A 13743-nucleotide genomic window follows, 5' to 3' on the forward strand; every position below is an offset into this window, starting at 1 on the left:
AAAAGAAAATTCCCAATACACAACTGCATTTCTAGCGCAGTGTTTGTCACAGAAACTTTAGTCAATATTCAATATGTCGACCTGTGAAAACTATACTCCAATACATAAAGTGAAGACGCATCAATTCTCTGTTAACGAAAAAGTCAAATGTATATGGTGTATTAAAATATCAGTACCCTTCAGTGAGTGTGGATGATCTAATAAGTATGTGTTCGAAGACGACAGATCTAGGAAAATCAACGATCTACAAATTTCTTAAGGAACAGAAAACAAGTGGATGTTTAAGTTGTTCAAAGTCTCAACCAGGTTTACATCGATGAAGATTACCAATATGCAATCCGCAGGAAAGTCCACTCATTTTACTTTAAAAAGAAAATTACTACCATTGATAAAATTTTGGCGTCCTTTTTGGACGACGGATGGCCACCAATTAGCAGAAATAAGCTTTGGCAGTTTCTACATGAACTAAATTTTTGTTGGGAAATAACAACGTAAAAATTCATATTTAAAAGATTCCGAAGAAATCGTGTGTTGGAGAAGGTCTTATTTACGAACGATTCAGAAACTCCGGGAGGAAGGAAAAACTATTTTTTATTTGGACGAGACTTGGGTTAACGAGGGGCACACTGTAGGAAAAATATGGCAAGATAAGACAGATAACAATTTTAGACAAGTAAGTTGGAATTTCTGGAACCGTTGGCGATATTCTACACTACACCAACACTCACAATTACACTGTCTGAGCTAGTATATTTACCTTCAGTCTCTGAAGACGATAACTTAGTTATCGAAACGCGTGTCAGATAGTACAATTGTTAGTATTGGTGTAGTGGTGGTGTAAACAGTATATTCAGTATAATTTTAGACAAGCTTTCTTGGAGAGAGTTCCATCAGGGAAAGACAGACGATTAATAGTAACACAAATTGTTGTTGATGGCCTACTGTTATTTGAATAAAAAAAAACCGGTGACTATTACGAGGATATGAATGCAGATGTGTTCGAAGAATACTTTATACAAATGCTAGATCTTATTCCGGCCGGATCTGTAATTGTTCTGGACAACGCCAGTTGCCACTCAAGACAAGTTGAAAGTCTATCTACGACGCCATAGAAAAAACAAGACATTATTAACTGGTTGATACAAATAATAAAAAAGTCCCAGCTCCCGGAAGTCTATTTCCATTATTTATAATTTTAATTCGACGTTGGAAAAAGACCATTTAAAAACGAAAATTTAATAACATTTGGCAATAGGTTACAATTATTAAAAAATCAAATTATTCAACGTATAAGTAACGATTTCAATTTAAATGAGATCGATAAAAAATGTCAAATTAAGCATTGTGAAAAAGCTGCACTGAATACCTTTATCGCAGGATGTTCAGGCACGATAAAAAATAATATGCATTTGAAAAGATGCTATGGCATAAGTAGATGAATTTAAAAACTTTGAGAGACTCTATGGCCAATTCTATGAGTCAAGAGTTCGAAGTAATAATAATAATAATAATAATAATTTCAAAACGAAAATAATAATAAGTCATTAAATAATTATCCATATCATCATCAATATTATAATACAAATCATTTTAACAATCCGCGAAATAATAATTATAATGGATATAATAATAATAATTACAACAATTGTCCTAGTCAACCGATTAACATAAACCCTTTACCACAACAGCGACAAAACTACCCAACTAACGTTCAAATATTTGGTCCCAGGAAAAACGTTTTCCGATCAAAGCAAATACCTGTGAAAAAATTGCCTAAAACAGAAACGATGTCTACGACATCAATAAAATTTCACGAAATGAGAAACCGAACTTCTCCATCTGAAGAGCTATATAATAATGATTACGATGATAAAAATGATAAAATAGAAGATAATTTTGATAATTTGTTTGAATTAGAAGAAAATAACAATGATCAAACCGTAAATTTTCGAAAAGAGCCTCGGAAAAAGAAATCATAAAATTGAAAAAAATAAGAAAATAAATTTTAAGAAGAATAGTAGCCACAGAACAGGATCTGAAAAATACCTCCGTCACATGAAGAAAAATATAGATTATTCTAAAAAATTAAGGATTGTTGTAAAGGTCTTTTTAATGAATATAGTTCATTCAATGAATCTTGTTAATTCAATCGCTGGAAATTAATAGAGTTCATTCATTGTAATTAGTGTTTTGGTGTTAATATTGTTTTTAAAAATAAATTTTCGAAAGTTAAATATATAATTGGCCTAAACTTTTTTAATGGTGTCCCGATAATTATAATGAAAACAATGCTACGAGTGACAAGATGTTGATTTTGAAATCACTTTCTTCTAATACTTTCACTGCCAATCAACCGAAATATTTACGCATTTTTATGTGAAACAAAAAGTGAAACGTATATTATTGCCATTGTTCAGTACCGTAACCGGGTGATTATCATTATTAGTACAATACTTAATTTAAATTTGAATACTCTGAAAGTTGTTTTCCCAATATAAAAATTTTGAGAATAATATGTTGGGATAGTACGAGTATTTCTCCGAAAAGTAACAGAGATAAAAACGTGGAAGGGCAAAATCAAATAAATGAGGATAAAACAAGAAGAAAGTTCCAGTCTTCTTCGATTTATACCAATCACGGAGAGGATAATAAAAGCAATGAAAGAAAAACTATAAGCTGGGATTAGTACATGCAGACAGTATGGAAATTGTAGCAGATAAATTTAAGAAAATAGATAAAAAGTAGACAGATTAATAAAGACATTAGAAGATCTGGGAAAATACTGAGAAACAAACTAAAAAAAGGAACATGAAGAAGCTTTGTTAATAAAAGGACAAACTATAATGGAAGTGAAATCTAGGCAATGGACAAAGAGGCACAGCAATATTATAATAGCAGCAGAGAGGGAAAAAGTGAGGAAAATAAAAGAGAAAACGAGGTTGGAACGAAGTCTTTGCCAACTAGTTTATGAATGTGATGGTTGTGGGATTGTGGAATCCATCCATCTATTACTATATTGCTTGCATGTACTAATCCGTTTATTTTTATCGGTCCAGATTATTATTGTCAGCTCAATCTTCTACATCTTCTACATTTGATCCTGTCTCGTGTCTTTTCTTCCCATCTTTCTTCACCATCTGCCTCACCGCTACTATCCATTTCTTCTTTAGTATTCCTTTTTCTCGTTCTCCGCTTTTCTGCTCGAAATATTTTCTATAACCAACTATAAAATAACTGGATAATTAATGGTTGATTTTCTTTATTTATTCTTTTCCAGACATCTTTTTAACTCTCCATCAGGCGCTCTGCAAATTGTTATATGTTCTGGCGCCAATCATCTGAGATGTTAATTATCCAATTTTTGAGATATTTATTATTATAACTAGGTTCAAATAATGACAAAGTTCATTTTGATTAACTAATTTATTTTCACATTATTGTTATACAGATATTATAGATCAGGGTAAAAGCCTTTAAAAATAATAAAGAGTGAAAAAAATTATAGGATGAAACCTATTGAGAAAGGAGACTATAATAAAAATGGAAAGAAAAATAATTTATGGGCGATCTGATGTCGGGAAGAGATGTTTGCAACGGTCTGAAGCTAGCTTGTCGGTGTTTTTCTCTTCTTCTTGGGAAATGACACCGTCGAATCGCATCTTGAGCTATTTCAAGTTTATGACGAAAACGTTCGATCCCATCATCGTCTTCTTCCCACAGTTCTTCTAACGATTGCCTATTGCCTCGGAGTACACCTATATGATGAAGCAGTCCAATGAATTCCGTGGTTTTTGCACCCTTCTCACTTTGGAAAGGCGGTTTAATAAGCCTAATGTAAATATTTGTGTAGCTTAAGATCAACTTTAAAATGTACTAAATATACTGCCAACACTCTGATTGTGATGAAGCATTTTTCGCGTACCCGATGATTCCAGAAAGGCGTAATAAATCATTATGGTTACCCCATCCAACCTTGTTTAGATAAAAATCATCTAAAGCTTCATCTTCTTCGATAGAGCTACTAATGTCTTGTTTAGACTCTAGACCTCTCTTCTTTCTTCAACACTTCTGTCAGTGTCAGTATGTATTGTCTCTATTGTCCTCAACTGCTTCAGCGGGATCCATCAACATAGATTGAACTTTCGCCAAGTCGTTTGGGTCTTGAAGGTTTTTAATATCTTTATCAGCCATATTTATTGGTCTGAAAATAAAAAAAGCAATCATAACATAATCGGGCGTTGCCGTTGAAAGTAAAACAGTAGCTACTTAATCTCCTAGATTAGGTGCGCCCGTAGAAATTTTGAGCAGTATTTTCCTCTCTAAAACTTCAAGTTTGTGGTGATCTCGACAATATTTTGAAATTTATGGCTCCTGTAGTCTTGAATTTCTAAATTTTTGACATCCAGATTGGTATTCTTTACCATTTTCCACTTTTATTGATAAGTACTTGTTGGTCTTTGTGAATTCCGTTTTCTTGCTCTTACTACTAACTTAGCTTAGACGTATGTTTCATCATATTCGAAATAATAAAAATTTCGTAATGATTCAGAGTTAGACAAACTAATTTTATATTAACGTTAACAATTTCTCTTCAGTTCAATATCGGATCTTGTTAGTAGAAGGCGAGGCTGCATCTCGACAATAGTCTACGGAAAAACCGCAAAAGGAAAGACTTTCTGAATATTATTTATAAACAATCGCCATATATGATTATCGATTATACATTTATACACAAACATACATTGCGCCCATTTATATTATAGTCACGTAGCTTGTTGGAATATTTAAAAATACGAGATCGCAAATCAAACTCGTAATTTTGTAGAAATTTTACGTAAGAAGTATGTATTAGGCGGAGTTCACACGAATCAAAATAAGACGCAGGTAGTACCTTCTATCTAAAGTAAGGAAATGGCCAAATCGGTCAACTGATCTGGGAAATATTTAATTTCAATGTTTGTATCCAATGTTCGAATCATTTTTGGTACTCATCTGTGGAAATGGCTAACAACACTCTCCTCCTTTTTTCTCAACCTAGTCAATGTTGTAGGATCAGTGTCTTTTCATACCCTTTTCAAGGGTGGAAATAAGACAAGTCACACGCGGGGCCAGGTGAGATGAATGAAGTTCGTTGGGCAGCGTAATCTTGCCATTTTCAGGCAAAAAATATCGCGCGCAGGTGGCTGCCACGAACAAGCCATTTTTCGGTGATACTGGTGCGAAATCTGTTAATTAGTTAGTTCAATACCAGCAGTGATTGTGTTAATGTCAACGGTGTTACCAATCGATGGTAAGCATATTATTTTATTTTAATAATTTTATATATTTTTTTATTTCCTTGTAGAAATTCCAAGGAGTGGGAAGTTTGAGGCCTTGGAAGTAACCAAAAAAATAAACAATTAAAATTACTAACATTAATTGATTATTCAAATTTAATGAAAGAGATAATGTCATCACCGTCTATACCTAAGCCGATAGTTTCCAGTTATTTCCAAAATTATTATCTACTACAATAAATTAGAAAAAATATTCTATTACTTATAAATGTTCACGGGTTTTTTATATTAATGAGCATAAATAAAAAATATATTCTTCTTATATGGTTTTTCTTTTATGGTTATGGTTCATTCCGCTGCAGGCCTTCACAGTATGTGCACATTTACAAATTCCGAGATCTGCAGTACTTCGCATATTGAATATGCTCCATTCTCATATTTTGAGCCAAATATTTTCCTTAATATCTTCCTTTAAAAGAAGGTATTCATGTAATTTGACATTTTTTGTGTTAACGCCCACTTTTTACAGTATCCTTTATATTAAGTCCGTCATTAGATAGTATGTCTTATTGACCTGGTTGATTCTTCTTCTAATCTTCGTGATTTGGTTTCCATCCTTAATAAGCTGTACACCCATGTATGTGAAATCTGCTACTCTGTCCAAATGATCATCTTTTACTTTAACGTGTAGGAGTATTTGGTTCGTACGAGCTGTGTTAACAACTAGTCCTAGCTCGTTCGTACAGCCCTATATCTTTAACCGTTGGTACTGATTATACCTCCATTATATAATGAGTTATCTGCGTATTCTGCTATATCTATATAAGATGGGTGCTAAACCAATACCCTGCTTAAGAACCCCAGTTGTATCGAAAGTTAGGTAGCTGATTCAGTATAATATGTACCGGGTGTCCCAATAAGAATGGCTCTCGGCCATATCTCGGGAACCGTTTATAGTACAGCTTCGGGAAAAAAAATTTATAACAAAAGTGACCTGGAAATTATTTACAGAGTTGGAGGTCCACCGCTGGAGAGCGTAATTAATTACCAAAAATTATAAAATTAATCATTCACAAATTTTGCCTAATTAAGATGCATTCAAACTATGAATTCAGCGTATATTTGATTTTACAAGTTTCAGTCTCTTCAAATAAAAGATGGGGGAAAGCGGGAACTTTATTATGAAAAAACACCTCTAAGTCCAGTTCTACTTAACTATGCAAACTAATAGAACAAGGAAAGACAATTTTGAAGAGTCAAGAAATCAAAAAATGTTAAAATCCGTTCAGTGAACCCGGTGTAATTTATGTTTAAAGGAAAATTTACACATTTCTTAAGATATCTCGTAATACTAAACAGATATTGACACGCGGTTTTCGCTATTCTGTTGCTAATTTGGTCTAATTTTATATTCCTTAATTAAAACTACATGTTTCCATTTAACATTTTCCAAGGATAGCTAGATTTAAAAAAATAAATAAATAGCGCCCTCTAGCGTATACGTTACTCATTAGGTTGTTTCGAAATTATAACTTTTCCATTGGTAGAAAGGAATTCTCTCCAAAAAGACTAAGTTTGCATCGATAGGTTAAGTAGAACTGGACATACGGGCGTTTTTTCATAATAAAGTTCCCGCTTCCCCCCATCTCTTATTTGAAGAGATAGACTAAAACTTGTAAAATCAACTATACGCTGAATTTCTTGAAGAATACGATAATCATAGTTTAAATGCATCTTTGTAAATTATTAATTTTATAATTTTTGGTATTTAATTACGACCTACAACTCTGTAAATGATTTCCAGGTTTTTCTCGAGGTCACTTTTGCTATAATTTTTTTCCCGTGGCTGTACTACAAACGGTTCCCGAGATATGGCCGAGAGCCATTGTTATTGGGACACCCGGTACAAAAAAAAACATAGTCATTTTATTGAGCAATCTAAAGGTGATATCAGACGGTTTACTTTTCGGTTCATTCGGATGAATGATCGCTCAAGTGAATGTTCTATTTTTTTTTTCATTCCACGCTCACAAGACACTCACAAAATGACAAAATAAAGAACTTTATTCGCTCATTTCCTCGAGTGAACGTTCTCTTCGTGTTCATACGTTTCATTTTTCGTTCATTTGGAGTGCGGGAGTGCTAGTGATTGATGCCGAATGCCGAAATCCAACATCGTTGGATTGGTTCACTAATAAATTTCTTTATCAGTTCCACCATCATTTAATGCCTAGACGTTTAATTCTTAATGAAAGATGCTGAATGAAAGACAGAAATGAATAAAAAGTGAACCGTCTGATATCACCTTTACAAATTGTCAAATTAAGCTGATGTTTATTTAAAAATACCTACCGAGGGGTAAACAAATGCTTTTGCCATAAGTTTGTTAGTGGTTTGTGAACTTATTTGTTCCATTTTAGACCCTGTTATTTTCAGTTTAATTGCGAAATTGTTTTTACTAAACCAAGTACGAAATTTCCTCTACTCCCGGAAACGTGGCTTTGTCGTTAATTCCACTCTGCAGTGTTTTGCTTAGGCAAGCGGTAAATATAGTCTGAAACGCGTGTATATTGGAAACTAATTGAAAATGAACAGGATTCTGACTAAAGCCCTCTTCATCAAATGGAGCTTTAAGTTTTATTGTACCTTTCAGTTGCCACTGTGTTCTAAATTTGTGTCCAACTCATGTTTGATAAACATGAACGCAACAATAGAAATTAAATTCTAAAAAAGTCTCATAATTCACGCGCAAGTGTTTTGTGAATTACTCGAAAGCTTACTGCACATTGGCAAAAACAAACTACAGAAATACTCAGTTTCAGCCGTATTGGTTTCACTGAATCATATCTAAAAAGTATCTATGGAGCCGTTTCAACACCACGACACAGAAAAACACTAAAACACAACTCTCACCACCGGAAAAACCACGAAAAACTAATTCCGGTACATACGAGAAAAACAATTGTTTACCCCACGTCTGTCAGTTTCACGTCGATCAGCTGTTTTCTTGGATTGCCTAATTGAAACAAAAATTCTATTGAAAAGAAGGAATCGAATGTTTTTCTTTTTTAAAACACATTTATGTCATTAATATCCTGAAACACGAAAACACTTTCAGAGTGAAATTAGTTGGGTTGTGCAGCTAAAAAGATAGATGGAGCTGCACAGTCACTACTGAATATGTAGGTGATACACGTGACTGGACTGTAAGTTGAAATAATCCAATATTTTTATAGTTTTATTAGTCAAATTATATATTATCGGTAGTATCGGTATCGATCATTTTATTTTTGCGATAAGCCACTCTACTATAATCAGTCGCACGAGTTCGTTACGGTATATTTCCTTGTAACCCACTTGTTTATAATCCTAATGCGGCTTTTCCAGTTTTAGTTTGGTGTTTAGACCAAAACCAAGCGGACGACCGGGTTTGTAGAACGCACCTCCTTCATAATTATCAACATGGTCACCAGCCTAATTGACAATATACAGGGTACTACTATTCATATTACTGGTCTAAAAATGAATGAAAAATATTCATGATGGGAACTAGTATTAATATTTTCTATATGAAGATCGATACATATTTTTCATCTGATTGAACAGAATTTTCGAGGCACTCGACGAAAAAACAGTTTCTTCTGTTATTGAACCAGTGATGTGTGGGAACAATAACAAAAAAAATCAATGGGTCAAATCAGTCAAATTCTGCTGCTGTTGTCTGGAGACCCATAATGCAAGATTGAGTATTGGTTACTTTTCCTAATTGGGCAATTAACAAAGAGTAGTATAGCACAATGGGCCTTTCTCAAAAACTTGCGGGTAACACGAGTTGCCAAGAAAGAAGACTAATTAAGAACTTCCTCCACTTTGCAAGTTATGTTGAAGACATTGTTGGTGTGTGCATTATGTAATTTATGTTGATTGCGCGTAGAAAGAAGTTGATAATTTATAACAGATATACGTTTTGAAAATATGAAAAAACAATTAGTGGTACGAGGATGGTCCCAGAAGTACGCGGCCTAGCCTAGAGATAGCGGTAGTTGCTTGAAAAATATCACAGTATTAGAAAGAACACAATCTATACAGAATAAGTTTGAAGTCACCACGTTGTTTAGTATTTGTTTGCAGCCATTAATAGTGAACGTTTTCATTGAATTTGTAAACATGGAAAAAATTGGACATTGTTGTATGATACAATACTTTTATTTGAAAGGCCTTAGCCGAACCAATATAAAATCTGAACTAGATTCTACTCTAAGTGTGAATGCTCCTTCTTTGTCAATAGTAAAATATTGGGTAGCAGAGTTTAAACGAGGCCGTGCGATCTGCGAAGACCAGTGGTTGACCAAATGAAGTGACGACTCCAGAAATGTTATGATAATCCGCAAAGCAGTACTGGATGAACTGAGAGTGCACGAGATAGCAGACATAGAGACATTTCAAAAAATGTGCCGTTTGATAACTATGGATGAAACGTGGGTCCATTACTTCAAACCCGAAACAAAAAATCATTAAAAACAACGGACGGCAAAGGGAAATTCGGCTCCAAAGAAGGTTCCAACTGCACATAAGGTCATGGTGTCTGTTTTTTTGATGCGGCGGGATAATTTTCATTGACTATCTTGAAAAAGAAAAAACTATTATCGGCGAGTATTTTGCGAACTTATTGCAACGTTTGAGCGAAGAAATCAAACAAAAATAGACGCATTTGGATAAGAAAAAAGTGTTGTTTTATAAAGACAATGCACCAGCTCACACATCCTTTATTGCAATGGCCGAAATTAATGAATTAAAATTTGAATTGCATGCATCCTATTCGCTAGATTTAGCCTCCTCGAATTATTTTCCGTTACCAGACTTGAAAAAATGCTCGATGGTCAAAGATTTTCCAACAATGAAGAGATGATGTCGGCAGTTAATGGCTATTTGAAGGTGCTTGACGATTTTTGTTATAAAAAGGGTAACAAACTTATTGAACTGGGAAAAGTGAATGTTTTCTTTCAAATTTTTTGTGTTTTCTTTGTTGGACCAGGTACTTCTGGGACCATCTTCGTATTTCGTACAGATGTACCAGATAAGAAACTTGTTAAGCGTCAATTTGTTCAGACAAATCAGCCTCTTGTGTTTATAGAAGTCCAACCATCTTGCTTCGAAAACATAAAAGTATGTATAATTATTTTCTTCAACATCTATTTGCTTCTAAATCAACAATCCAATTGATTTAAATAATACCTTCTTCGAAAACATAAAAACACATTAGTCACTAATAATTTGTTTTTCTTTCCACAATTACACCTCTAAAAACCATTTTTTATCTTATATGTGACACTGAGTATATGGAAAGGAAAATTAAGGCTGTGAGCATTTTTGGGCTAACTACGAGGATAGTTCTATAGAAGAATGACTTTTCGGAGGTTGACAAAATTATGTATAATCTCACAAGAAAACATGCTAAAATTTTTATTACAATAGTGAGGTAGATTCCAATGCCCTATCTACACTTTCCACGAGTCTACACGAGTAAACGTGAGTGTGGACGGTGGTGCACCCTGTCACTCTGCCTCATCATATTTTCAACACGAATCAAAGGTGTGTTACCGTCTTGGTCATGATTTCTGAAAATCCAGTTTCTAGAGCTGATACCAGACTATAGGGTCGTAGATTTAAAATTGGTCGTTGGTTACATTAAACTTAGGTTATGCTACTTTTACTTTCGGAGGTAGTAAATTCATATTTTGTTAAGGAATTATAAAAGATAAGATCTAATGATCGACGAGAAATTGGTACGCTTATTATTTAGTCCATAATTACAAACTTATGTAAAATTAAATAGTTTCCCGCGGGTAGTATATTATAGATACAATTGGATATGTTAGCAGTTCACCATTTAGTATCTAGTATCACCAGGTAATTAATGACAATGCAGCTTTTTGACGTTTTCGAAATGTCTGAAAAACTCTTGCAATTCGAACACAAAATAAATACAAGTGTTCCAAATTATGTAAATTACTCGAAAGCTTACTTGTAGATTGACTTAAAAAACTGCAAAAATACGCAGTTTCAGCCATTTTGATTTCACTGAAACAGATCTTTGGAGTCCTTTTAACACCATGAAACAGAAAAACAATACAAAACATCGGGAAAACCAAGAAAAACTAGCTCAGGTATATACGAGAAAATCAATTGTTTACCCTACGGCCATCAGTTTGACGTTTATCAGCTGTTGATAGTCTAAATGACAAGCCACAAGTAGAGTCCATTCTCTTCTTTTTCTAAAACTTACTTGTCGTTAATTGTTTGAACTAACAGTTGTTTTGGGTAACCGTTGAAATATCAGTTACAAACATACAGGAAAAACTAATAAACGCATGTTAATTATTGCACAAAAGTCTCGTGGTTCAATTCAATTGGTTATTATAGATTATGGAAGCCCCTATAAAAACAAGTCTAATCGCAATGGCAGTCAAATGATAACATGTTGTAGTTGATGTTATAAGCAACAAAGTCAAATGTCTACTGGCAATGTTAATGACAGTGAGAAACAGTCAGTGATGCCAAGGTCACAAATATAAAATCCATTAATAACTATCTAATTTTACAATGATATCTAATTTAAAAAAATATATATGAAAAAAGTTATGTAATAGAATAAATAACAAACGAATGTTTCGATATGTTTAAACAAAAATTCAAAGTTCAATTTCATTACCACTTTGTTCAAAATAAAATTACATGTCGAAAATAGCGCGTTGCTTATAATTTTATGTTCGACAGTATAATTAAAACACTTTTTATTTGATCGTGAATAAATTTGGGAAAATCTAAAGAAAAAACTCACCTTCGTTCTGTTAAGTGGTACCGAGAAATCCCAATCTGGTGCAACAAACAGGTACCCGCTGCGGGCTATGGAACGACTTGCCTGCAACGTAAAGACATCGTTTTATTACCTGCAAACATTTACGTACGAGGCCGATTTAACAGAAGAATGACTTTCAAATAAAAGGTTACTGCAAAGAGAATATTTTACTTTTTCATATTATTAATTTGCACATCGTTTGTTATGATAGAATAATAATAATAATCTATGTGTTTCATAAATAATTTAAGTTACAAATGTTCACTTTGTTTATTAAATAATCACACAAAAATACGGATTTAATATTCGAGGTATAGCCCATCGTATTCTATGGTTCTAACCTACCAAGTCGTTGGTAAAATCATTCTTTGGCCTTCAATGAAAAAAAAAAAAAATTCTCACACTGCATTTTCAACATTTTCCCCACGTAATAGTTTCTTCTTGGATCTAAATAAATAGTAATCTGACGGTGCAAGGTCCGGAATAAATGCTGGATCTTGTACGACTTCAATATCACCAAGTTCTTCGATCTTATTCTACGTAACTTTCGCAGTATGTGACTTAATATTTCACTGATAAAACCTCATGCATTCACATTCACTATACACACTATCGGTCAAAAATTTTGCATACCCTATTATTTGCATGACACCCAATAAATAAAAACAATACGATCCATTTTGTAATATACATTTTAGAGAACAAATTATAATAACATTTTTTACAGCCATCTTTCTTTGAAATCCCTTCAATTTTTTACCAGGTCTCCAGTCGTTCTTCCTCCAAAACATCCCCAAACCATCATCGAGTTCCGCCGTATTTTACAGTCAGGATTACATATTGATCTAACACGTTCTTCCTTTGAGTTTCGCATAAACATTCTTTTCATAGACCCAAAAACCTCAAACTTTGACTCATGACAATTTTGATAAAAAGTTACTTCACTGCAACCCCCCCCCCCAGCTTCTCTGAATCTCCAAAAATTTTTTTATTAATTTAACATGTTGAATATAAAGAAGTTTGGGATCTAGCGAGGAAAATAAAATAAATATGTTAAATTCCCAATATTATTTTTATTTACAATGAATCAATTATTATCTTTTGTTTTCGATAAGAGGGTGGCACTATAAGCCTCACTTGAACGCGCGTTCCCAACCCTTACTATTTTCATGGCTTCTACTGATTTGTTTCTAATCAGATGAGGCTGTGTTCTAATCCCTTGGATGTCCCTCTGAAGAGGTTTTTGGTGTGTCGCATGCCGGTGGTTCCCAGCCATCTGTTATTTCTTCTGCCGGTTATTATTCAATTTATACCAAGAAATATGAGAAAACTAATTATTACACATCAATTTTATTAGAATATATAATTGTTTCACCATTAATGTTTATATAGTATACATATAGTATATTTTTGCAAAGTGTATCGATATCTATTAGACGAAATTGATAGCCGTTAATTTATGATCATATTGGCGCCTCATCGGGGGAATATTTTGCTGATTTGTATGCAGATTCAATCAGCCGATAACCTCAATTGAACAGTATTTTCAGAGGCGTAGCGACCGCTATACCAGGGAAAGTCAAGAAATTATAGTCCAATATTATTCTG

At 33.5% G+C, this 13743-nt stretch overlaps 1 protein-coding gene across 1 annotated transcript in view; it reads right to left on the minus strand.

Moving 5' to 3' along the window:
• Window positions 1-13743, minus strand: part of LOC130441818 (protein outspread) — a 152505-nt gene that overhangs the window by 128762 nt on the left and 10000 nt on the right. The window contains exon 2 of the mRNA XM_056775620.1: window positions 12118-12198. Within this exon, the coding sequence (XP_056631598.1) occupies window positions 12118-12198 (81 nt within the window). The remainder of the gene's footprint in view (window positions 1-12117; window positions 12199-13743) is intronic.

Source organism: Diorhabda sublineata, chromosome 3, assembly GCF_026230105.1.
Source record: "Diorhabda sublineata isolate icDioSubl1.1 chromosome 3, icDioSubl1.1, whole genome shotgun sequence".
Taxonomy (NCBI): domain Eukaryota; kingdom Metazoa; phylum Arthropoda; class Insecta; order Coleoptera; family Chrysomelidae; genus Diorhabda; species Diorhabda sublineata.